Below are 27,598 nucleotides of genomic sequence, written 5' to 3'. Positions count from 1 at the left end.
AAGAAACTTGGACTCCCGACATTGGCATACCGTAGATTGAGGGGAGATATGATAAATGTTTTCAAAATTATGGATAAATTTCACGATGAAAAAGTCACCAAAGGCATGTTTGATCGAGACGAAAATTCTAAAACAAGAGGCCACTCAAAGAAACTGAAAAAGAAATCATGTAATCTGGACATTCGGAAATACTCATTTGGACTAAGAACTATAGACCTATGGAACAGTCTACCAGAAAAAGTAATCCAATCATCAACAATCAGAGACTTTGAAATTAATTTGGACAATCATTGGAAAAATCTCGAACTGAAATTTAACCATCTGGCTCGTTGCAATTCACTAATCGGAAGTGACTATATAATTTAATTGTATGATTATTATTGATATGGATATAGAGGCACTGTGTGCCTGCCTCCATTAAATATCCTAATAAATCCTAATAAATAATAAATAGTTAAATTCATATATATAGTTCCCTCTATGAATCCTTCAACCCAGGTTTGGTGATCTTAGACCCACAAGGGTCTTACAAATTGGAAACATGAGGTATCTGGCAAAAGAGCATGGAGACGGAAATTAAGTTCAATATATCTTATTAACATCAACAAGGGTACAGACTTAACTTAAATTAGGACACAGACTTATTGGTGAACATCAAAACAATGTATGTAATCAGTTAACATTTGTGGGTTTATTACCAGCAACTGGCTTATTACCTAATATAAATAATGATTGAAGTTTCAAAGTTACAGGTATACTGTTGTAAGTGTAAATATGTTTGTTATGTTTGAGTCACTGGTACATGTGATGTGAAGTTTACCTGCGCAAGTGTTATGGACAGTATCATAGAAATGTTGGTGTGGTGCACCCTGTTTTTTTGCCATACAAATTTGCCTCCCTTTAGACTACACATTAATATAGCCAAGAGGATCCCTTGAAAATAGCCAAGAGTCATGGAGACGGTAAATCAACATCATCTTCTTCCACAAATATGAGATCTTGGACTGACAGCTGGAAAATGGATGTGTTTGAAAAAGACAGACTGTTCTGACCAATCGAGAAGACAAGACTAGGATAAGAGAACTTCTGTGGCTACAGTTCATGTGTCTAAAGTGAGGGACATGTCTGCATGGATAACAATTGACCACAAACTGGTAATGTGTTGTGTGAGACATGGTTTGTCACAGTGATCAGACAGTCCATGGCATGGAGGAATGTAAGATTGTCATTGTTTTGTTGTTTACATGTGTAACTTTATAACTTGTTGAAATTCACTTTACATCTCTATTGTGTTTTGCTTTCCAAAGAAATACTATTAAGTATGTAAAGGAAAGATCCCAAAACAAATTGTGAGGGCAGCTTTCTTTGATAACTGTTAGTAATAGTTTATGTATTACTTCTGTTTTCTTTTGTAGAAACATGAGCAATATTCAAACAGTAGATTCTGCAGATTATCATGCTGAAAAATACACCCTCCAGAATTGTAGACTCTGGGTTTTACTGGTTAAAGATGAAAGACAAGAGATTTCACCAATGATGAGAGAAAAAAAGTCCAAAGAAAGGATTGAAAATGATATAAAGGAACTTGAAGAAACGTTTCATTGGACATTTGGTGAAAGTGTTGACCTGGAGAAAATAACCATCGATAGAATGACTACGAAAAGTGTCCTCGAGGAAAGACTTAAAGAAAGTGGTAAGTGTGTGGACCCGTATGTAGCATTCATCTAGACATCAGACATCAGACATCAGACATCAGACATCAGACATCAGACATCTGACATCAGACATCAGACATCAGACATCAGACATCAGACATCTGACATCAGACATCAGACATCAGACATCAGACATCTGACATCAGACATCAGACATCAGACATCAGACATCTGACATCAGACATCAGACATCAGACATCTGACATCAGACATCAGACATCAGACATCAGACATCAGACATCTGACAGCAATTTTAAGGTGTTAAGTCAGAGTTATATGATTTTATGTTGCCCAAATGGCCAAGTGAGTCTTGATGTGTTATCCATCTGTCCATCGGTCTGTTGTCTGTCCATCGGTCTGTTGTCCGTCCATCCGTCTATCATCTGTTCATGGGTCTGTTGTCTGTCCATTGGTCTGTCATCCGTCCATCATCTATCCGTCTGTCTATCATCTGTCCATCTGTCTATTGTCTGTCCATCGGTCTGTTGTCTGTCCATCAGTCTGTTGTCAGTCCATCCCTCTATCATCTGTCCATCTGTCTGTTTTCTGTCCATCTGTCTATTGTCTGTCCATCTGTCTGTTGTCTGTCCATCAGTCTGTTGTCTGTCCATCAGTCTGTTGTCAGTCCGTCCCTCTATCATCTGTCCATCTGTCTGTTGTCTGTCCATCTGTCTGTTGTCTGTCTGTACTTCTATTGTCAGTCTGTGTGCCTATTGTCAGTCCATCTGTCTGTTGTCTGTCCCTCTGTCTGTTGTCTATCTGTACATCTATTGTCAGTCTGTCTGTCTGTCTATTGTCAGTCTGTGTGCCTATTGTCAGTCCATCTGTCTATTGTCAGTCCATTCACCTGTTGTTGGTCCCTCTGTCTGTCACCTGTCCATCTGTCTTATTGTTTGTTCATTCATATTTTGTCTATATTGCATCAATATTTACCTTTAAATGTCATTTGTTCAATAACCAAATGGCCAGATATCACCATATTGTGAAAACAATAACCCTTGACCTTTATTCACATTGAATCCAGAAGATTTTGCTGTATCAAAAGATTTTATGATGTGATTGTTTCTGTGCATCTCACCGGTGTCAGGATCTGAGGTCAGTTAGTGGATAATTGTACTAATGGAACTTCAGGTGATAATCTAAGTCATGGATAGTTTTTCATCAATTGCAAATGCAAAACAATTGGTGCTTCACAATACCATGCTACACCGGTAGTGTCCAATGTTGAGTTTATCACACACCAGCCAGTGTGTTTTGAAATGAGTCATTCTATAGATAATCCTCAGTTAGTGGCATGTCATAAAAGATTCTCCGAATCTTATTCTTGTCTCTTGGAGTTTTCACTTTCAACACCACTGTGTGCGCGTTGTTGATATCATCACTGTGGAGGGGCACTTCCAACTTGGTTTTTATGAACATCATGACATTTCCACACATTCTTCTACTGTTTCTTGTTCTTTGTGGTCTTCTAGTCCAAAAATTCTGACAGAGTTCTTTCTTCATTGTTGCTCCAAGTCATTATACTTAATAACACTCTCTTTCTTGCTTTGTTGAAGTTCTGAGACTTGATTCTCAAGGAAACCAACAGTCTCCCTGACTCCCTGAAGAGATTTATTTTCTTCTTCCAAGTCTGTAATTCTGGCCTGTAAAGACTCCGCAAGTTCCTTATTTTCACCACAGATATCCTCTCTAAGTTTGTCCTAGAGAATTACCAGTTTCCTATCAATGCCCTCCTTAGTGACCATACTGGCTAGTATTTTGGTGATATCGTCCTATCAATGTCCCCTTAGTGACCATACTGGCTAGTATTTTGGTGATATTGTCCTATCAATGTCCCCTTAGTGACCATACTGGCTAGTATTTTGGTGATATCGTCCTATCAATGTCCCCTTAGTGACCATACTGGCTAGTATTTTGGTGATATCGACCTATCAATGTCCCCTTAGTGACCATACTGGCTAGTATTTTGGTGATATCGTCCTATCAATGTCCCCTTAGTGACCATACTGGCTAGTATTTTGGTGGTATCGACCTATCAATGTCCCCTTAGTAACCATACTGGCTAGTATTTTGGTGATATTGTCCTATCAATGTCCTCCGTAGTGACCATACTGGCTAGTATTTTGGTGATATCATCCTATCAATGTCCCCTTAGTGACCATACTGGCTAGTATTTTGGTGATATCGTCCAATCAATGTCCCCTTAGTAACCATACTGGCCAGTATTTTGGTGATATCGTCCTATCAATGTCTCCTTAGTGACCATACTGGCTAGTATTTTGGTGATATCGTCCTATCAATGTCTCCTTAGTGACCATACTGGCTAGGATTTTGGTGATATCGACCTATCAATGTCCCCTTAGTGACCATACTGGCTAGTAGTTTAGTGATATCGTCCTATCAATGTCCTCCCTAGTGACCATACTGGCTAGGATTTTGGTGATATCGTCCTATCAATGTCCTCCGTAGTGACCATACTGGCCAGTATTTTGGTGATATTGTCCTATTAATGTCCCCTTAGTGACCATACTGGCTAGTATTTTGGTGATATCGTCCTATCAATGTCCTCCCTAGTGACCATACTGGCTAGGATTTTGGTGATATCGACCTATCAATGTCCCCTTAGTGACCATACTGGCTAGTATTTTAGTGATATCGTCCTATCAATGTCCCCTTAGTGACCATACTGGCTAGTATTTTGGTGATATCGTCCTATCAATGTCCTCCTTAGTGACCATACTGGCTAGGATTTTGGTGATATCGACCTATCAATGTCCCCTTAGTGACCATACTGGCTAGTATTTTAGTGATATCGTCCTATCAATGTCCTCTGTAGTGACCATACTGGCCAGTATTTTGGTGATATCGTCCTATCAATGTCCCCTTAGTGACCATACTGGCTAGGATTTTGGTGATATCGTCCTATCAATGTCCTCCTTAGTGACCATACAGGCTAGTATTTTGGTGATATCATCCTATCAATGTCCTCCCTATTGATCATACTGGCTAGTATTTTGGTGATATCGTCCTATCAATGTCCCCTTAGTGACCATACTGGCTAGTATTTTAATGATATCGTCCTATCAATGTCCCCTTAGTGACCATACTGGCCAGTATTTTGGTGATATCGTCCTATCAATGTCTCCTTAGTGACCATACTGGCTAGTATTTTGGTGATATCGTCCTATCAATGTCCCCTTAGTGACCATACTGGCTAGTATTTTGGTGATATCGTCCTATCAATGTCCTCCCTATTGACCATACTGGCTAGTATTTCGGTGATATCGACCTATCAATGTCCCCTTAGTGACCATACTGGCTAGTATTTTGGTGATATCGTCCTATCAATGTCCTCCTTAGTGACCATACTGGCTAGTATTTTGGTGATATCATCCTATCAATGTCCCCTTAGTGACCATACTGGCTAGTATTTTGGTGATATCGTCCTATCAATGTCCCCTTAGTGACCATACTGGCTAGTATTTTAATGATATCGTCCTATCAATGTCCCCTTAGTGACCATACTGGCCAGTATTTTGGTGATATCGTCCTATCAATGTCTCCTTAGTGACCATACTGGCTAGTATTTTGGTGATATCGTCCTATCAATGTCCCCTTAGTGACCATACTGGCTAGTATTTTGGTGATATCGTCCTATCAATGTCCTCCCTATTGACCATACTGGCTAGTATTTCAGTGATATCGACCTATCAATGTCCCCTTAGTGACCATACTGGCTAGTATTTTGGTGATATCGTCCTATCAATGTCCTCCTTAGTGACCATACTGGCTAGTAGTTTAGTGATATCGTCCTATCAATGTCCTCCCTAGTGACCATACTGGCTAGGATTTTGGTGATATCGTCCTATCAATGTCCTCCGTAGTGACCATACTGGCTAGTATTTTGGTGATATCGACCTATCAATGTCCCCTTAGTGACCATACTGGCTAGTAGTTTAGTGATATCGTCCTATCAATGTCCTCCCTAGTGACCATACTGGCTAGGATTTTGGTGATATCGTCCTATCAATGTCCTCCGTAGTGACCATACTGGCCAGTATTTTGGTGATATTGTCCTATCAATGTCCCCTTATTGACCATACTGGCTAGTATTTTGGTGATATCGTCCTATCAATGTCCTCCTTAGTGACCATACTGGCTAGTATTTTGGTGATATCGTCCTATCAATGTCCCCTTAGTGACCATACTGGCTAGTATTTTAATGATATCGTCCTATCAATGTCCCCTTAGTGACCATACTGGCCAGTATTTTGGTGATATCGTCCTATCAATGTCTCCTTAGTGACCATACTGGCTAGTATTTTGGTGATATCGTCCTATCAATGTCCCCTTAGTGACCATACTGGCTAGTATTTTAATGATATCGTCCTATCAATGTCCCCTTAGTGACCATACTGGCCAGTATTTTGGTGATATCGTCCTATCAATGTCCTCCCTATTGACCATACTGGCTAGTATTTTGGTGATATCGTCCAATCAATGTCCCCTTAGTGACCATACTGGCTAGTATTTTGGTGATATTGTCCTATCAATGTCCTCCTTAGTGACCATACTGGCTAGGATTTTGGTGATATCGTCCTATCAATGTCCTCCCTATTGACCATACTGGCTAGTATTTTGGTGATATCGTCCTATCAATGTCCCCTTAGTGACCATACTGGCTAGTATTTTAATGATATCGTCCTATCAATGTCCCCTTAGTGACCATACTGGCCAGTATTTTGGTGATATTGTCCTATCAATGTCCTCCGTAGTGACCATACTGGCTAGTATTTTGGTGATATCGTCCTATCAATGTCCCCTAAGTGACCATACTAGCTAGTATTTTGGTGATATCGTCCTATCAATGTCCCCTTAGTGACCATACTGGCTAGTATTTTGGTGATATTGTCCTATCAATGTCCTACTTAGTGACCATACTGGCTAGTATTTTAGTGATATTGTTCAATCGTTGAGTTATGGATTGCTCACCGTTTTTAGCCAATGATATCAAAGCTCTTGTTGGACCCATCGTGTCAAATCTCTGTAGATTCTAAACCTCAAGAAAATATTTAATGTTTAACGCACGCCACAGGTAAGTCACAGGTAAGTCACAGGTAAGTTTACAGGTGTGTCCGTTAGCAGTTGTCACTGCGGTGAGGTTCTATGCCATTGTGATTCTTTCAAAGTCCAAAACTCAGTTTTTTTTTTTAATTTCATCACTTTCTTTTTTTTTCCAAATTTTGTTGTTTTCCAAAATATATATGTTACCAAAAACAGTAATTTTAGTTGGAGCCAAACAAAAGTGTACTCTATTGGTCCACATGACCTTGACCTCCCTCCACTTAATTATATCTGTCTATGAAATGCCATTGGAGCTGTGTATGTTGTGTGGACCTTCTGTTCCAATGATTGACAGCAGATTTTAAAATCACTATTGATATAATTTCATTTCCAGCTAAATTAATTCCTAATGAAGTAGGAGTATTCCTCTGCGTATTTCTCGGCTTTGGCAGGTCACAATATATTTTACTCCCAAAGAAAGAAAACAAGGAAGAAATGGAAAAAATGGATTTTTCAGATGTGATCAAACCATTCAATGGAGAGAATTGTACAGCTTTAGTGATGAAACCAAAACTGTTTTTTGTTCAGGTGAGTATAACGTATGTGTCGGTAAACTTGTCAAATTTTTTGATTAACGATCTTCATTTGTCAAATGCTTGATGATCAGTTAGTATTTAGATAGAAATATGTATCAGTTGACCCATATAGAGGTCAAAGTTGAAAGTTCAAACATTAACATTCATTGAATGCAATGTTGTTATTCTAAACAAATATACCCAAGTAGCCAGTCTCTTACAAGGTCGCTACATATTTAGGTCACTTGTGACTTGGTCAGATATTTGCAAGGTCGTTACACATTAAGGTCATTTGTGACATGGTCTGACACTTACAAGGTCATGACATATTTAGGTCACTTGAAACTTTGTCAGTCTCTTACAAGGTCATGGTATATTTAGGTGATTTGAGACTTTTTCAGTCTCTTAGAAGGTCATGGCATATCTAGGTCACTTGAAACTTTGTCAGTCTCTTACAAGGTCATGACATATTTAGGTCACTTGAGACTTTGTCAGTCTCTTACAAGGTCATGACATATTTAGGTCACTTGAGACTTTGTCAGTCTCTTACAAGGTCATGACATATTTAGGTCACTTGATACTTTATCAATCTCTAACAAGGTCATGGCATTTCTAGGTCACTTGAAACTTTATCAATATCAAACAAGGTCATGGCATATCTAGGACACTTAAAACTTTTTCAGTGTCTTACAAGGTCATGACATATTTAGGTCACTTGAGACTTTGTCAGTCTCTTACAAGGTCATGACATATTTAGGTCACTTGAGACTTTGACAGTCTCTAACAAGGTCATGGCATATTTAGGTCACTTGAAACTTTATCAATATCAAACAAGGTCATGGCATATCTAGGACACTTAAAACTTTTTCAGTGTCTTACAAGGTCATGACATATTTAGGTCACTTGAGACTTTGTCAGTCTCTTACAAGGTCATGACATATTTAGGTCACTTGAGACTTTGACAGTCTCTAACAAGGTCATGGCATATCTAGGTCACTTGAAACTTTGTCAATCTCTTACAAGGTCATGACATATTTAGGTTATTTGAGACTTTCTCAGTCTCTTAAAGGTCATGACATATTTAGGTCATTTGAGACTTTGTCAGACTCTTATGAAGTCGTTATATGTTTAGGTCACTTGACACTCAGATGTCAGGCATATTTACATTACATATTGGCCAGTTTGATTTTGTTGTATAGTATCATGTGTGGTATGGATGTCTATTATTCACTTTTTCAGATTTTTTTTTCAGTTAAATTATTATTTATTTGATATGGATCAGAAAATTAGCTATAAAACATTAAGCCACTGTAACCATTGACCTGGTCCCTCTAACCAGAAGTTATTATTTTGTTTTTGTTTCTAGGCGGAGACAATAGATCCTGTCAAACCTTGTAGTGCCCTTTTTAGTGGTAATGCAAAAGAGGCTGAATTATTCAGGATTCCAATTCATGCTGATATTTTTGTGAACTTTTCCTCAGAACTTGCAGGTAAGTATATGTTTGGTTCACCTACCCCAAAGTATCAGTGTTTAGTGTGTTCACCTACCCCAAAGTATCAGTGTTTAGTGTGTTCACCTACCCCAAAGTATCAGTGTTTAGTGTGTTCACCTACCCCAAAGTATAAGTGTTTAGTGTGTTCACCTACCCCAAAGTATCAGTGTTTAGTGTGTTCACCTACCCCAAAGTATCAGTGTTTAGTGTGTTCACCTACCCCAAAGTATCAGTGTTTAGTGTGTTCACCTACCCCAAAGTATCAGTGTTTAGTGTGGGTGTGCCACTCCGGGTGTCATAGGGAACAAATTCTATAAAATCCTTTTTTTTTTGTTCTCAGTAAAGTCTTTTTTATAAACAACAGAATTCATATACATTTGTTAAAACTGACCGAGGTTTACCATACAAGGAATCAATCTTAATGTTGTTTTATCAGATATATATATAACATGTACTGCTTTGGTTTTATTTCCCCATCTTATACTATATATATATATATTATTATACTAAACATAAAAGGAAAGGTAACACTACTTTATTCTGTGATTAATTAATCAACGCCTTCATAAATCCTTACCAATCATGTACGAATAAAGTAATTGATCAATTCTGATAAAACTGCAGTCATGGTTCATTATAAAACTTTGCATTCAGTTGATTTTATTCGACTGTAAAGGAGGTTGGGATCAGTTTCAAAGGTAACACCATTAGTAACGGGTATGGCCACTGTTTGTGAAGTAAACAGCATTGCAGCATTGCAGCATTGTCGCATGGAACTCGTAAACCGGCGGATAATTCGAGGAGAGATGTTGTTCCATTCAGCGATCAAGGCTTGGGCCAGCTCCTGCAAGTTTGATGGCTGATTTTGACGTTCTCTCACGCGTCGCCCAAGAACGTCCCAGACATGCTCAATCAGTGACAAATCAGGTAATTTAGATGGCCAATCTAACACCTGTACGCGATTCTGCTGCAAGAAAGTTCTGCTGACGCGACTGGTGTGCGCTGGTGCGTTATCCTGTTGAAAAATGGCACCAACGCCATGGCGTCTTAAGAATGGCAGAACCACTGGTATTAAAATTTCGTCCCGATATCGAATGCCGGTTAAATTGCCATTTAACACAACAAACCTGGTACGAGTCCATCCACAAATACCACCCCAAACCATTAAACTTCCGCCGCCAAAGCGTTCCCGTTCTGCGACGCAGCAGTTGTAGTCTCTACTGCAGTTACGAATCGATCGCGCAAGTATATCAATCGTATACGACGGTCATCCCTGGCGGTGGTTTTACGGGGTCGGCAGCTGTGGGGACGTTCGGATGTTGACCCAGTTTGGTTTAAATGACTTACCAACTGGCAAATTGTCTTAACACTGCAACCAAAATGCCGTGCAACTCGACGGCGAGACTTCCCAGCTTGGATCATGCCTACAGCCCTTTCTCTCTGTACTTGTGACAGCCTGGGCATAATGATAAAGTTGATAGATAGCAAGATTCGGTGATTTCTAAGTCCTAAGGATCTAAGGAACAGTTGTCAGTTTGAATGTTTATGAAATTCAAGTGAAGATACAACTTAGTCGCAGAAAACCTTGTGCAGCTCTTTCGCTAATACAGACTTTCACGCTTGAATGATTTTGGTAACCCCCTTGTATTTTGTAATGTAAAACATTACCATTTTCTAATATTGCACAAACGTCATTTTGTTTTCACTCATTTACAGGTATTCGCCAAGTAAACATGTTAACCTTTCTTTTTTTGTTGAGTATATCATGCCTTTGTTTACACAGTATTTTATTATGCTGCTACCAGAAAACTTTTATCTGTTTACAACAGATATTTAAAATATTTTTATTGGAATGGAAAATGTAATATGGAGATGTGCCAATGAGGTGACTTTTCTTCTCCACTCCTTTGCAGAGAGTTATCCCCCTTTCATATAAAAAAATAAGCACAATTTTGGCTAAGGTCTTCTTAGTATCTTTTCATGTTATAGAGAATGGATTTAGGATGCTGATTTCTTTTTTTTTTTTGTACTTGAATGATATATAATATACTAAGATGATATAAAAATTCTTGATTTTCAGGACATGAAATAGCTATGATGACCAAGATAGTTCTAGCTTGTTCATCTGTTGTTTTCTCACCCATCCACGATCAAAGTGTTAAAGAAAACATTGACCGCAGTCGTTCTTACCAACTTGTATAAATATTTATTTCAATCTGCAACCTTTCCACCACCTCGCCACACTTTTTCCCATATAAATAGAATTATAGTACAGCTGCAATAGTTGGTTGATTCCTAACCATCTGGTACACTAGGTACTTCAGTCCTAGTACACTCCACAGTGCTCATTATGTAATGAAGGTGACAAATTGTAGTCATCAAAAACATCATACTCAGATCTTCAACGTGTTGTGTTACAAGAACTTCTATTATATAAAAAATGTGATTTCATGAAATATAACCACTGTGTTGATTTTATTTTTGCAGGAAAGGATTGGAATCAGGTTCTGATTCCTGGGGAAAAGGAGGGCAGTGAAAATGTCATGTCCAGGTATGTAAAGTTGCTGTGCTCCGAGGTAAAAGAACTTACATCACGCGTTGAAATACAACAGATGGTAACTAGGATCAATTATAAGATTCAAAAAGAAATTTCAGAACTGAAAAAGAAGCCTAGTAGTACAGAGGATCTTTTACCATTAACAACAAGCCAGCTGACGAAAAGTCTCTTTCTGTTTGAGGCATCCATGAAAAATACTGTCCCTCAGTGACAATATTGAATTATGAATATGAAAGTCAATATAGAAGTACAAATGATACCTGACTTTACTGACACCTGGCTTTACTGACACCTGAATTTAATGACATCCTGTAATGTAGTAAAACCTGACTTTACTGACACCTGACTTTAATGACATCCTGTAATATACAGTAAAACCTGACTTTACTGACACCTGACTTTAATGACATCCTGTAATATACAGTAAAACCTGACTTTACTGACACCTGACTTTAATGACATCTAGTAATATACAGTAAAACCTGACTTTACTGACACCTGACTTTAATGACATCCCGTAATATATAGTAAAACCTGACTTTACTGACACCTGACTTTAATGACATCCTGTAATATACAGTAAAACCTTACTTTACTGACACCTGACTTTAATGACATCCTGTAATATACAGTAAAACCTTACTTTACTGACACCTGACTTTAATGACATCCCGTAATATACAGTAAAACCTGACTTTAATGACGTCCTGTAATATACAGTAAAACCTTACTTTACTGACACCTGACTTTAATGACATCCCGTAATATACAGTAAAACCTGACTTTAATGACATCCTGTAATATACAGTAAAACCTGACTTTAATGACATCCTGTAATATACAGTAAAACCTGACTTTACTGACACCTGACTTTAATGACATCCTGTAATATATAGTAAAACCTGACTTTACTGGCACCTGACTTTAATGACATCCTGTAATATATAGTAAAACCTGACTTTACTGACACCTGACTTTAATGACATCCTGTAATATACAGTAAAACCTGACTTTACTGGCACCTGACTTTAATGACATCCTGTAATATACAGTAAAACCTGACTTTACTGACACCTGACTTTAATGACATCCTGTAATATACAGTAAAACCTGACTTTACTGACACCTGACTTTAATGACATCCTGTAATATACAGTAAAACCTGACTTTACTGACACCTGACTTTAATGACATCCTGTAATATACAGTAAAACCTGACTTTACTGACACCTGACTTTAATGACATCCCGTAATATATAGTAAAACCTGACTTTACTGACACCTGACTTTAATGACATCCTGTAATATACAGTAAAACCTGATTTTACTGACACCTGACTTTAATGACATCCCGTAATATACAGTAAAACCTGACTTTAATGATGTCCTGTAATATACAGTAAAACCTGACTTTACTGACACCTGACTTTAATGACATCCCGTAATATACAGTAAAACCTGACTTTACTGACATCCTGTAATATACAGTAAAACCTGACTTTACTGACACCTGACTTTAATGACATCCTGTAATATACAGTAAAACCTGACTTTACTGACACCTGACTTTTAAGACATCCTGTAATATACAGTAAAACCTGACTTTACCGACACCTTTTCTTTGATGTACCCTGTGAAGAGAGACCAAAGAGCAAGTTTGATTTTTAAAATAAAATCACTCAGTCCTTCTTTGAGCATACATTAAGTAAAAGTACCAGCTGATTTATTTATGTGTTTATTAAGACATAATTTTAGTATTCATATATATAAATCGTATATATTAATATGCTCATTTGATATTGTCACCTTTCTGCAGATAGAAATTCCTATGATTTATGCAATGAATTACATGCAACAAGTACTCACTAATATGACAAAGAAAAGAAGATAAAGTGCAGTATGTGGATTCAAGAGTTGTGGCTTGTCCATAGTAATTGTAAATACTCTTTACAGTTGGCTCTTTGTTGTGGAGGTGATAATTCTTGGACATCCTGATGTGTCCACGGTAATGGTATATACTGGTAAAATCATTAATTTTTGTGGGCAATTTATTTTTGTTGATTTTGAGGGTAATCTTAATTCACCAAGTCATATGGTCACAAAATCTTCAAATTAGTTGAAGTACATCAATTGAGCTTTATTTATTCACGAAATCAAATTTCCATGAAATAGTGATCCTTGGAAAAAAAATGAAAATTCAGTCCCACAAAAATGATTGGTTTTACGGTACAGGATAATCTCTCTCAAAATCATTACAAACATCACAGTTGTTATTTACATTTTTGAAATGTTTATTATATTGATTGTATAAAATAATATTTTGAAGTTTTTTCACTGGGAAATTTATACAGCAGTATGTTAAATGATTTGAAAACAATGAGGTGTTCTTTTTATTTCTTCATTTATTTACAATAAGTTCCATTGTTATGATTATTCTTTTGAAAAAATAATTAGTATGTACAGGAAATTCATCAAATAATTAGTATGTACAGGAAATTCATCAAATAATTAGTATGTACAGGAAATTCATCAAATATTTAGTATGTACAGGAAATTCATCAAATAATTGTAAGTGCTCAAGTTAAACTCTGCAATGAGAAAGTGTACTTATAGAATAAGCAGAGTTCAAACATTTTTAACAGTGTTACAGAGGCAAATTATTTTTGAAGAATTTCAACATGGTTGATTTCATTGCTTTACAAAAGTTTTAACATTTCTCAAAACTAAGGTACGATCATATTTTTTTATATTTTGAACATCATTGGCAAAAATTCTCATTACATGGATTATCATTGATTAACAAATGTTTGATCATTTCTCAAAAATAAGATAAAGTAATTTAACCTGCCATCATCAGATGGTGGCCAGTTTAAATTGCTCTGTGTCTGTCGTCTGTTATCCCTCTGTATGTCCGTAATCAATTTTTGTTATTGCTATTTCTTGAGAAGAACTGGATGGATCTTTCTCAAATTGCATATGTAGGTTTCCCCTTGGTCCCTAGTTGTGCCTGTTTGATTTTGGTACTGATAAGAAAAAACAAAATGACCAACAAGTGGCCATGTTTGATTTTGACTTCGAAAGTTTTTTATCACTATTTCTTGAGAACTACTTTATAGATCTTTCTTAAATTTCATGTATGGGTTCTTTTTGGTCCCTTGTTTTGCCTGTTTGAGTTTGGGACTGATCAGAAAAACAAAATGGCCGACGGACGGACATCTTAGATTTTAACAATGAAAGTTTGTTATGGCTATTTCTTGAGAACTACAGCATAGATCTTTCTCAAATTTTATGTGTTTGCTTGTCTTGATCCTTAATTGTGCCTGTTTGAATTTCATACTGATTAAAAAAAAAGTAATGGCCCACAAGCGGCCATCTTGGATTTTAACATTGAAAGTTTGTTATCACTATTTCTTTAGAACTATTCAATAGATCTTTCTTAAATTTCTTGTATATGTTCTTTTAGGTCCCTTGTTGTGCCTGTTTGAGTTTTGGACTGACCAGGAAAACAAAATGGCCGACAGGCAGCCATCTTGCATCTTGCCTAAAGATTGTTATTGCTATTTCTTAAGTAGTACTGAATGGATGTCTCTCAAATTTCAAACATATGTTCCCTTTGGTCTCTCCTTGTGCTTGTTTGATTTTGGGACTGATCAGAAGAAACAAAATGGCTTCCAGGCAGTGATTTTTGATTTGGCAAGTGAGAATTATCATCGCTATTTCTGCAAAGGAATGTTCAAATGTTTTATCATAAAGAGCAAAAACAGAGAAGAGAAGAGAAAAGAAGGGAAAAGATCCAACTTTCAAAAAGATCAATAAATGGTGGGTGCCAATATCCCTCTGGGATCTCTTGTTATTTTGGAAGGTCATTGGTGAAAATTCTCTTTACATGTATTTTTATAGATTCTTAGAAGTTTTATCATTTTTTCCAAACTAAGCTGTAATCATTGTATTTATTTTTTGAAGATCAAACATTTTCATTACGTGAGAGTAGCATAGACAGGAAATACAGTGTGGTGTTGGAGGAAATAACAAGCATATTGATCCTACAATTTCTAGTCATCATCCTGCATGTTTTTCCAAATCGAAAGATTTTTTTAACAAGATATTGGAATCTATCATTATTAGTTTTTGTGATTAATGTGAAATTGGAAAATTTTGTAGGCGATTTATTTTAGTTGAATTTGTTACTCTGATTCCACAAATTTATGTTCATGTAATAATACCCTGATAAAATTATAGCACTAGCAAAGTTAACTACAAAGTCAAAATCTAACAAAAATGTGTGTTTTTTAAAAACCACGAAATTTCAGCACCACTTTAAATTTATGATTTCACAGTAGTTCTTGAATCTTCAATCATTGTCACTAAACAGAAAAGCAAGCAATACTTGGATATTCCTTTAAAACACAACTGTAAATTTTTATTTTTGTTTTTCATTTTTATCAGAATTTCCAAGTGGTTGAATTTGTGTATGTTTATAAAAATGAAAAGAGTCACTGAAGTTGAATGTATAATGAATGTCTTACTACACAATAATATTTTGAAGTTGAAATGTTATCATAGTCTGAAAGCACAGAAAAGAAAGTCCAAGGATTTCTGTAATCATGAGAGAAAAAGATTATTTTTGTAAATAACCAGGAAGCCAGTACCTGTTTTCCAGAAAACATGTACAGATATTTAAAACAAAAAATCTAGTGCATTGTTAGAAATATGTGAAAAAGTGATCATTACTTCAATCAAGGTAACAAGTGACTAAATGATTATATCAGCAACTATTGTAAAATCATTAATTACAACTCAGGGTTGATTTGTATTTTTTTCTCAGGTACCCTTTTTTCAGGCATTGATGACCAATTAAAATAAAGTCTGACCCACGTATAGAGCTCAGAAGTAAGCAAAACCCATCTGTATGAAAACAGACACAGCTTAGTCCAAATTCCTATGTAATTTATGTATCAATTCAATAAATGGTCATTATGAAATTCTGTATTTTATTCACAAATTTTTTGGTCCTTGTAGTTAATATGTCCACTCATTTTACCCAGATATTACCGATATGTAAATACCTGACTGGTCAAAATGTACAAGTTCATGGAGTTACTAGACCGTGAAATTACTGCCTTAGGTATATCTACAAAATATCCCACAGGAGAATTTGTAATGTATGAATACATTTCTTACTAAACTGTTATTTGTTAACAGCGATTTCTTACTGAACTGTCATTTGTCAGCAGTGATTTCTTACTAAACTGTCATTTGTCAGCAGTGATTTCTTACTAAACTGTTATTTGTTAGCAGTGATTTCTTACTAAACTGTCATTTGTCAGCAGTGATTTTTTACTGAACTGTAATTTGTCAGCAGTGATTTCTTACTGAACTGTAATTTGTTAGCAGCGATTTCTTACTAAACTGTAATTTGTTAGCAGCGATTTCTTACTAAACTGTCATTTGTTAGCAGCGATTTCTTACTGAACTGTCATTTGTCAGCAGTGATTTCTTACTGAACTGTAATTTGTTAGCAGCAATTTCTTACCAAACTGTAATTTGTTAGCAGCGATTTCTTACTAAACTGTCATTTGTTAGCAGCGATTTCTTACTGAACTGTCATTTGTTAGCAGCGATTTCTTACTGAACTGTAATTTGTCAGCAGTGATTTCTTACTAAACTGTCATTTGTTAGCAGCGATTTCTTACTGAACTGTCATTTGTTAGCAGCGATTTCTTACTGAACTGTCATTTGTTAGCAGTGATTTCTTACTGAACTGTCATTTGTTAGCAGCGATTTCTTACTAAACTGTCATTTGTTAGCAGTGATTTCTTACTGAACTGTCATTTGTCAGCAGTGATTTCTTACTAAACTGTCATTTGTTAGCAGTGATTTCTTACTGAACTGTCATTTGTTAACAGTGATTTCTTACTAAACTGTCATTTGTTAGCAGCGATTTCTTACTGAACTGTCATTTGTTAGCAGTGATTTCTTACTGAACTGTCATTTGTTAGCAGCGATTTCTTACTGAACTGTCATTTGTTAGCAGTGATTTCTTACTGAACTGTCATTTGTTAGCAGCGATTTCTTACTGAACTGTAATTTGTCAGCAGTGATTTCTTACTAAACTGTCATTTGTTAGCAGCGATTTCTTCCTGAACTGTAATTTGTTAGCAGCGGTTTCTTACTGAACTGTCATTTGTTAACAGTGATTTCTTACTGAACTGTCATTTGTTAGCTTTCTTACTGAACTGTCATTTGTTAGCTGTAATTTGTTAGCAGTGATTTCTTACTGAACTGTCATTTGTTAGCAGTGATTTCTTACTGAACTGTCATTTGTTAGCAGCGATTTCTTACTAAACTGTCATTTGTTAGCAGCGATTTCTTACTGAACTGTCATTTGTTAGCAGTGATTTCTTACTGAACTGTCATTTGTTAGCAGCGATTTCTTACTGAACTGTCATTTGTTAGCAGTGATTTCTTACTAAACTGTCATTTGTCAGCAGTGATTTCTTACTAAACTGTTATTTGTTAGCAGTGATTTCTTACTAAACTGTCATTTGTTAGCAGTGATTTCTTACTAAACTGTCATTTGTTAGCAGTGATTTCTTACTAAACTGTCATTTGTTAGTGATTTCAGTGTATAGTACACAAGTTGTATACCTACAACACATACAGATGTTTACTAGATTTATGTACAGTACAAATGTCAATCAAAGAAATGAAATTGATTTAATTACTTTATTTTGATCTACTATATCTTTGTTAAATTATTAGTGTATAATATAGCATAATGAATGTCAATTTAACCCTATTTCTATCAGTCATGTAGGACATCATTGTTCAGGAGACGCATCACCAATAAGGGAGATAACTTAAAAAAATTCCTTTGCAAATTCTCAATCGTTCAAATCCCTGGAAATGCAAGGACGAGTTATTTCCTGGAGGGGGGAGTATATAACCCTGGTAAAAAACTAGCTGCAATATAATGTTCGACTAGAGAGAACTTCTCTTTACTTCAATTGGTTGAGTTTCAGACTAGCAGGCCAGGGGTCCCAAGTTCAAATCCTCACCGAGGCATTGAAATAGGTAATGACCTCTGTTACACATTATGAACTGAGGGTCCCCTGGATTTCATTATCACCGTACAAGACTGTATAACATTTTAGATTGTGGATTTCTCAATTTTTATACTGCCAATAGGTGGCCAAAAAATGTTGGTGGATGTTTTTTTCTTCCCCTTTTTTCTCTTTCCAGAAAACTATGATAGCAACACAAATTAACTTCTAGATTTTTTCAAAATTTCGCAGAAATTTTTCATTTGTGTATAGCAGGAGTTTAAATCAATTATTTGTAAAGAATGATTTCTCTGGAGAGGAACTCATATATACATTCTTAAGGGGTTGAATGATTATTCAATATGGGAGATAATTCATTACACATACAATCAATGTTTTTGTTGAGATTTTCATATATTTAAAATATGCATACCGGTATATGCAGTATTTGTTAAAGTGTTGGCTCAAAATAAAAAGTATACAAATATTTTGTATGCAGATATTTTTGTATTTCTTTTCTAATTTACACTTCTATTTACTGAAATGATTAATAAAACTCTCCAATTATTGGCAAAATGATCATCTTTTGTTTTCACTTGATGACATAGGTATTTGAAATACCATGTCTAGCTGAGCTATTCTCTAGTAGTATTGTCTGGATGACAGATCCATTTTCTACACAAAAAAAGACCTTGACATTTGACCCCTGGCTCCCAATTGCAGGTCTTTCACTGATTTCAGCCGAGTCTTCACTAACAGAATAAACGAATGATGTACACAGATGACAGTAGTTTATTTTCATGGTGTTTTTTTTTGAGAGTTTGTGATTACTCTTAATCTCCAAATTAATGTCCAGAACTGAGATCATGACCCAAAATAATAAAAAAAAAAAAATTTAGTGTTCATGGATTTTTATCCAAATCAAATGCTAATGATAATGTATTTTTTCCTGAAAAACCACAAAATATGAGTTCCACCAAAAATATATGATTTTAAAGTACTTTATACCTATTTCCTGGTGACCTGCACCTAAACTCTACAGTCATATTTATTGCAGGTTACAGAAATGGCAGACTTATAATTCTTTTGAAACTACAAAATATCTGTGTGGGCGTATTAACCAAGGCTAACTATCAAAAACATGGAATCATCCCTGGATAACTACCAGACAGATCCATTCACAAAACAAGTAAATAGAACTTAACACAAAGTACAAAAACATGGAAATATTCTTTATTTTAGACGTTTTAACATACAAATGTTATTATCATTTATTATACTTTATTATCTCGCGCACCGTGACATGCTATTCTCACACTCCACTGGCATACCGAAAAATACAGTTCTCACATTTGGACAAACTACTGAACCATGACCATTTCAAAGAGATCAAGATTTAAGAAAATATTGTCTTGAAATGAAAACTAGCTGAAAATTATATAAAGTTTCAAAATTATGAACTCTATAAAATAGATGACCTTTTTGCTGACCAGTACTTTTGATGTGTATTCTAGATAATATCAAAGGAAGATTAAAACTTTGACCTCTTGCTGTGACCTGAAGATTCCAACTTCAGGAACGATATCTTTAAGAAAAGTTGCCTAAAAACATAGTCTACCATTTTAGATTTTAGATTACACAGTAACATTGGAAAAGTCTGATATATCAGACCCTTACTGGATAGTGATATTACATTCTGAAAGGCAAGAAAATGGGTAGAATGTCAATGGAATGTAACTTATGAGACTATGCCAAAATCTCAAGCATTAAGAGCAGATTTCTATGGCTTGGACTCAAAGTTTTGGCCCATAGAACATATTGTCCTGTAATAATAAGCCCCCCTTAACTTAAAGTCAGAGTTTATTGGACCTATAGCCTTGTTACCAGATATATACAGTGTAGTCAGAGGATGCAATAGGAACCTGGTGCTTGATCTAGCAGCACTGGGGCTCTAACTGGCAGCACTGGGGCTCTAACTGGCAGTAATGGGGGTTGAACTGGCAGTAATGGGATTGAACGGACAGCAATGAGAATTTTACTGACAGCACTGGGTTTGAACTGACAGCACTGAGTTTGAACTGATAGCACTGGGGCTCTGACAGCACTGAGTTTGAACTGACAGCACTGGGTTTGAACTGACAGCACTGTTTTTCTGACAGCACTGAGTTTGAACTGATAGCACTGGGTTTGAACTGACAGCACTGTTGCTCTGACAGCACTGAGTTTGAACTGACAGCAAAGGGGCTCTGACAGCACTGAGTTTGAACTGACAGCACTGGTTCAAACTGACAGCACTGGGGCTCAAACTGGCAGCACTGGGCCTCAATTGACAACACTGGGCTCCAACTGACAGCTACTCACTCTGGAAGTCTGAATACAATTTTGAAATTTATACTTTTATAAAAACTTGGGTTGAGGCACAGCATGGGAGAAGTAGCCTTATAGAGTACACCAAGATATATTTTAACTGTTAGTTATGATTTTAACTCCCAACACAGAGAATTAATACTACAGATCTTGTTGAGAGTAAAGGTGGCCTCCTTCCATATTAGAATTCACATAAAAAAAATTCACTTTGCTTCTCTTTTCATCAGAAAACCCATCATTGATTAAAAAAAAAAATGGTAATCATGTAATTCCTGCTAATTTCTACAAGGTTTCACAAGAGTATAGATATGAAGTATTAAGATTTCGGTTTCAAATTTTCTAGTGTTTAATATCTCAAGAAAAACAATTTGTCACAAATTTTACAAAATTTGTTAATTACGATCTACATTTGTATTAAGAAACTAAAATGAGATTCATGTCGAAATAGAGAACATTTCTTGAAAGTTGGATGTCAGAATTTATTCATGGACACAAGCACGGTGTGTTTGTTGTCAGGAATTAAATGGTTCCAGTGGTGAATTGTCATTTACTGTGGATTCATTTATTTTCGTTGGGTTCAATTTTCGTTGTTTCTACAAATTAGACAGTTTCGTGGACTCATAAATTCGTGGATTTTTGATTCTGTGGGAAAAAAATAAAAACGTTAGAATTTTCTCTTTTTGCTTCCAGTCGAATTTTTTTCTGTTTGTATTAAGGCTATGTTCACAGGAATTAACACTAATGACAAGAATAAAAGAACGTTTTTTTTCAAGATGGCGTCCTGTGTTTTTATAACGCTGTTTACAACAGTCTCGCATTAATATCAAACCACAAATCAGTATATATCCTGGCGTGTAATCAATCGGTAATTATCAGAAACAATTGTTTTCAGTGGATAAACATTGTGTGCTGATCAGTCGGTGTACCGCAGTCATATGAAAACACCACGCGTATCGATGGGACCATGTGTGTAAACAGGTGTGTAAACAAGATCTGCATTATTAATAATTATTGTGAACCTGTAGTCGGATAGAAATACGGATCCAATCTTCAATCGACAGGATGGTCCGATCAAGCCTAGTGTCCACAGTGTCGCTAACGACTGCGATCCCATCATACTTAGCATCACAATGGGTACTTACCCTTTGTTATGTTTAATAATATATAATTATATATCGTTGACACCAATTTAGCGTATCCATGTCGAGCCTCAGACTACCCGACTCCCGACTAATTACGGGGCTTCTGTCATTACCGGTGGACGTTTCCGGTGTCGGCAAAGATTACTTGGTCAAATTTCAAAATTACTTTAGTAAGTAGTTCATATTTCGTTGTGTTTTTAAATTCGTGGATTTGCTCATCCACGAAAACAACGAAAATTGGACCCCCACGAAATAAAATGAATCCACAGTATATCGTGTATAATTTCCCATAAAGTGTTGTCTTTTGTTTCGAGTACAGTTTCCACAGAGTGTACAGAATACAGATGAAGTAATCATAAAAAAATCCGACAGATTACGAGTTGGTGAATGACACTTCTTATGAAGTCACCACTTATACAAGTCTTGACGGCTGCAGAATTGATGAAAGATGCTACGATGAGATGTATGTACAGATGAATGTATGGACAATGATGAAGAGGTAGTAGTCACTACATTTCTGGTCCTTCTCCACCAGGAACCAGCTGGAAAATTAGGACAAACGACAAAATGATGTGAGGATGCATCATTAAACTTTTTATATTATGCTTTTCATTAATTAAAAATCATAATAAATTATAAATTATTCACTGAAAACAAATCTTTTATAGTTTATAATTCACTGTAAAAAACACATCTGCTTCAAATTTGATTTACAATACTCTCTGTCTGGCAAATTAGAAACATACCTCAATACTAGCATAAATTAATAATATATGAAATACACTTGAAAATAGATATAAAATGGGGCAAAGCCACAATTGGCCGGGTTGCGGGGTGAGTGCAATGTTATGTGGTATTTATAAGACAGTTAAGGGTGTTTCATTTGTTGAGTATCAAGAAAAAACGTCCGGAATGAATCCATAATAGGAGGTGCACATCTTCAACATATATATAAACATCCTACAAAGTTTCAAGCTTCTATGTTAAAAACCCTAGGAGGAGTTGATTCTACAAAACTGGTACCCCTTTTCCCTGCCCAGCCGCCCACACGACATTCGCCATACTACAACCCAGATTTGCACTGTGCAACCTGGCCAATAATGGACAATATATTTATTTCAGACAATTTTAATATCCAGGTCATTTTTTGACCAATCAGACAAACTCTACAATATCATGGGATAGCCGGACACTTACCATAGTGATATTGTTACCGTTGAGTAATATCTGGTCCAGTTTGGTCACTCTTCGACCCTCCGGTGTGCTCTCACTGTATGCATAACAAAAGATTTAAGGGCAACGATACATAACCTCTATATGATGCCATTCATTCTAAGGTTGTTTTGATATCACATAGTTACTGCAGTATTCCTTTTTCATTTATTGAAATATCACTATCACGGACAGTATAACCTTTCACTGAAGAAAAAAAGCCAGATGTTTCAATTTGACACTTGTACTGGTCATTTTAGATGGGTGATATAAATTAAAAATTTTACATGCATTCAGGAGAAATTGATAGAGTTTGATCAATGCCATATCGAAGTGGCATAGTTTCTTTAATAGTAGTTATATGTACCCGATGGACTTAGAAATTCATCTGTTATCACTACCAATTCAGTATAATGAGAGGACACTGCACACCCACAAATACCTACATATTTACTGATATAAATCAATATCAATTGTCATTGGCTGTGTACAAAAAAGTACTCATGTTCCCTTTCTTTTTTCAAAAATATTCTCAAATCTTCAATGTTTACTTACAATTCTGTGACATCTTCCAGCACCATATCTTACCAGAAGTCAAGGATATATCATGAAAGTTTCCCTCAAGTACAAAGTGATGTATCATGAAAGTTTCCCTCAAGAACACACAGATTATCTTGAAATTATTCCTCAAGAACACACAGGTGTATAATGAAATTACCACTCAAGTACAAACAGATGTATTGAGATAATTCTCCAAAAAGTACATACAAATGTATTATGAAATTCTCACTTAATTACATGCAGGTGTATCATGAAATTCTCCCTCACATACATACAGGTTTATCATGAAATTCTCCCTTACATACATACAGGTTTATCATGAAATTCTCCCTCACATACATACAGGTGTATCATGAAATTCTCCCTCACATACATACAGGTTTATCATGAAATTCTCCCTCACATACATACAGGTGTATCATGAAATTCTCCCTCACATACATACAGTTTTATCATGAAATTCTCCCTCACATACATACAGGTTTATCATGAAATTCTCCCTTACATACATACAGGTTTATCATGAAATTCTCCCTCACATACATACAGTTGTATCATGAAATTCTCCCTCACATACATACAGGTGTATCATGAAATTCTCCCTCACATACATGAGTCATGACCTCACCTTTTGCATAAGGAGGCTCCTTTTTTGAGAACTCATTATACATTGTATCTCTTTGTAACTGGACCTATCAAAATTTTTGGAATGTTGCTATGGACTCACCATGAAAATATCCAACAAAATTTCGTTTTGATTCTCTTTGATTCAGCATATACAGTCATGTAGTAGACTACAGCAGACTTAAAAAGAAGACATTTTAAAAACCATCCCGACTTGCTGTGTCAATAAGAATTCTAAAGGATACTGACGTAGTCATCGAAACCTAGCAGGATTCCAACAATTTCTTTGTCATTTTTCATGATTATGTGTATCCTTGAGCCAATACATTTATCCACCAATTCTGAAAAACACAAATAACAAAAATCTGTTGAAAGGGAATCAACAATTATGAAAGTTCAAAAAAATTCCAGTATCAGGTACAATAAGGAATGAGTGGGCAAGTTAATCTGGTTTGCTTTCCTGAATAAAGACACAACTAAAAATCAGTTGATTTATGAATAAAAGAGGATATGTTAATAGCTTACATGTATTGATGAAAATTTCATCCCCCCCACCCCCCAGATATTTTTCATCTTATAAAATATAGCATCCATCCATTTTTCTTCTTATATAATTTCTAAGATATATCCTCTCAGATGAAATTTGATAAATGATGTAAGTGTTGTTGTTGTGTGGTACTGCAGATATTTATGGACTAGATATTGAAATTGTGATCTATTTATGCACAAGATAATCCTGTTCTACTTCATTATATGTTGATGGGAAATTCCCTTCTAAGCAACCATTTACCAATCGCTCACCAACACCAGACAATTGGTATCACTGTAATAGGACAAGTCCAATGCTTGTCTAAAGGGAAATTCCAACTAGTCAAGTCTAGAAAGGTGACCTGTATTCTCAACTTCTACATTATTGTTTGGCGTCTTTCATTCTACAAATAAAACCTTCTGAACAGTATCCCATGACTGTCAGACTGAAGTGAATTTTGTTGAAGGAATTCTTACTTTTAAAACAATCACAATTATTTTTTTAACACATAATTTGAATAGAATAAAATCATATGACACTTTTTACATTAAATATTTATAAATGAAATATATAAAACATTATCTAAAAATATATACAAAATCTTAACACAGAATACATCTGAAAATATAAATACAAAAATTGACAAATAAAATATACTTATATTTGAGATTGTTCTGGAGTTACGTCAAAATTGTTTTATGTTTAGTTTAGTTTTTGTTCGTGTAAAGTGTGTTGTGCAGTCAGGTTTCAGCTGGTCTATGGATGTTATATATATTTTTAATGTAGTGTTGGTATTGACAGCTGTGCAGAAATTACAATTAAAATGCTTTCTTTACAAAATCTTTTTCAGTGCAATTATAACCATGTAAATGACACTTGGCATTCATTAGACAAGTGTGGCACAACTCCTCATATGGGTAATGTTCCTGCATTTGAAGGATAGTTACATGTTCATTTGAAATAGAAAGGCATGAAGTTCTTTTAAACATTTGCAACAATGATGTCTTATTTTTTAAATAGACCAAATAACTAATGCAACATTGGACATTTTCACATGAAAAGTTGTGAATTAAGTTGTCTTGCTTTTTGTAAAAGTCAAGAACTTATCAACTTTATTGCTTTACAACTTGCTTATAAAGAGGTTAAAAACAGAACACTGATAAATTCATGCTCACCTATGACATTTGCACTAAATGCAGTCACTGGTTATACACTCTAGTCAAAGTAAGTGATATGAATTGCCATTTTCACGCATAGAAAGATCAAAGAAATGAACATTTCCTATGCAGTAATATGCATAATCACATTGGCTATTGGGTTATGTCAAAAGGAAAAAAAAAACTTTACTGTTGCAAATTTTTAAACAAACTTTGTGTTTCTATTGAGAATGACCCTACATTTGAGTAACTAACTACTACTCAAAGTAGTAACTTTCCCTCAAATGTAGGACCATTACCCATATCAGGGAATGTACCTAGCCTGTTATATCTTTGATAATGTGCTTTTTAACCCCAGCGCCCCTGTCCTGTCCCATCCACATGACGTCTCGTATATTTTGACCCTTTAGATTTGTGATTTGGCTTCTGAATAGAAACTTTATAAAATACGACTTGGACAATTGTATTGAAAACTCGTGCCCACACAAACCACACAAATGACGTGAGGAGTGGCCGAGAAAACCACAATAATGTCGCACCATCAATATCTCATCTACGTAACGTACTGTTTCTGATTCATTCACAAACTGCATCCTAAACGTTAGGCCTACTTTCTTATTTGACAATATGCCAAGCGACCTAAATTTGTATCAACCGACATTCAATTTAAAATTTCAATTCATTTTACAGTTTAAAAACAACAAATACTGTCATCTGAACAAACCTAGCGGTAGAAGTTGCGATGGGTTGGAAAACGTCGTCGTCATTCCTTTGAAGAAGTAAGACACACAACAGAACTTATCAACCCACGTGAAAAACGAAGATGCTGCAGAGGAGAATTCTTTTCGGTATTCGTATGAATTACTATATCTCTTCTATGATAAATTACAAGTGATCCGAATAGAATTTACCTCATCTTCCGGTTACGAACAAGCACCGGAAGCTTGCGGAATTAGGCGGAAATTACCGAATCAATTCCGATTGATGGCCGACGATGGAGAAACACAAAGATGCTGATACATTTAACATGGATTTCTGCAAAATCTAAGGATTTTAAGAAATGAGTCAACAAGACCAGCAACCCGATGCGGCAGCTGATCGAGACTTGGAGTACTATTTCAGGCCAGGTAGTTGATTAAGTGCTGGTGTATCTATTGTTGTGATGAATAGCGAGTCTTTACGGGCGATTGGGAGTACACACAAGCTTTTGACAGCTTTCCCGGGTAGCGAAACAATTTACCGTTATTTAAGTCTGTAGTGTACCAGTTGAACTCATTTATTGTCTTTGAATTATTTCATTATTGTTTTATAATTATGGACAGGGGAAATCCTCGTTTATACGTTTATAAATATTTGAAAATATGACCAACACAGACGATAAGTTGGTGATGAAGATGCAGCTGAATCCAAGATTCAGAGGCTGGGATTCCATGTTTCGTCATTTTAACGGAAATTCGTTTAGAAGTCCGGCGTACATTAATTAATTGATGTAAATTTAAAGAAATATTTTCCTGGAATCTAAAATCAGTATTATTTTTTGTAAACATAGTAGTATTGTT

General features: G+C 35.6%; 2 protein-coding genes across 3 annotated transcripts in view; one reads left to right on the top strand and one right to left on the bottom strand.

Annotated features, from left to right (window-relative positions):
• LOC132552976 (U6 snRNA-associated Sm-like protein LSm5) overlaps positions 1-26,856 on the bottom strand; it is a 30,459-nt gene extending 3,603 nt beyond the window's left edge. Inside the window, exons 1-5 of one of the 2 annotated variants that reach the window (XM_060217177.1) lie at positions 26,764-26,856; positions 24,599-24,694; positions 23,724-23,751; positions 23,154-23,226; positions 19,665-22,498 (exon numbers count right to left, since the gene is read on the bottom strand). In XM_060217177.1, coding sequence (XP_060073160.1) covers positions 22,466-22,498; positions 23,154-23,226; positions 23,724-23,751; positions 24,599-24,694; positions 26,764-26,806 — 273 coding nt within the window. In that variant the 5' untranslated portion in view covers positions 26,807-26,856 and the 3' untranslated portion in view covers positions 19,665-22,465. Of the gene's footprint in view, positions 1-19,664; positions 22,499-23,153; positions 23,227-23,723; positions 23,752-24,598; positions 24,695-26,763 lie in introns of those variants that run through there. The other variant, XM_060217178.1, reaches the window with a different exon arrangement.
• Positions 542-11,615, top strand: LOC132552981 (caspase-7-like). Its single transcript, XM_060217186.1, has 5 exons — positions 542-546; positions 1,416-1,693; positions 7,174-7,367; positions 8,721-8,844; positions 11,335-11,615. Exons 1-5 carry the CDS (start codon positions 542-544, stop codon positions 11,613-11,615), a joined length of 882 nt encoding a protein of 293 aa, XP_060073169.1.
• Positions 26,857-27,598: the final 742 nt, after the last annotated feature.

This window comes from Ylistrum balloti, unplaced genomic scaffold (genome assembly GCF_031769215.1).
Source record: "Ylistrum balloti isolate Yb309-2 unplaced genomic scaffold, AGI_CSIRO_Ybal_v1 Utg370290, whole genome shotgun sequence".
In the NCBI taxonomy this organism is placed as follows: domain Eukaryota; kingdom Metazoa; phylum Mollusca; class Bivalvia; order Pectinida; family Pectinidae; genus Ylistrum; species Ylistrum balloti.
Note: the sequence above shows the minus strand (reverse complement) of the source record. Positions and strands in the feature narration are given on the sequence as shown.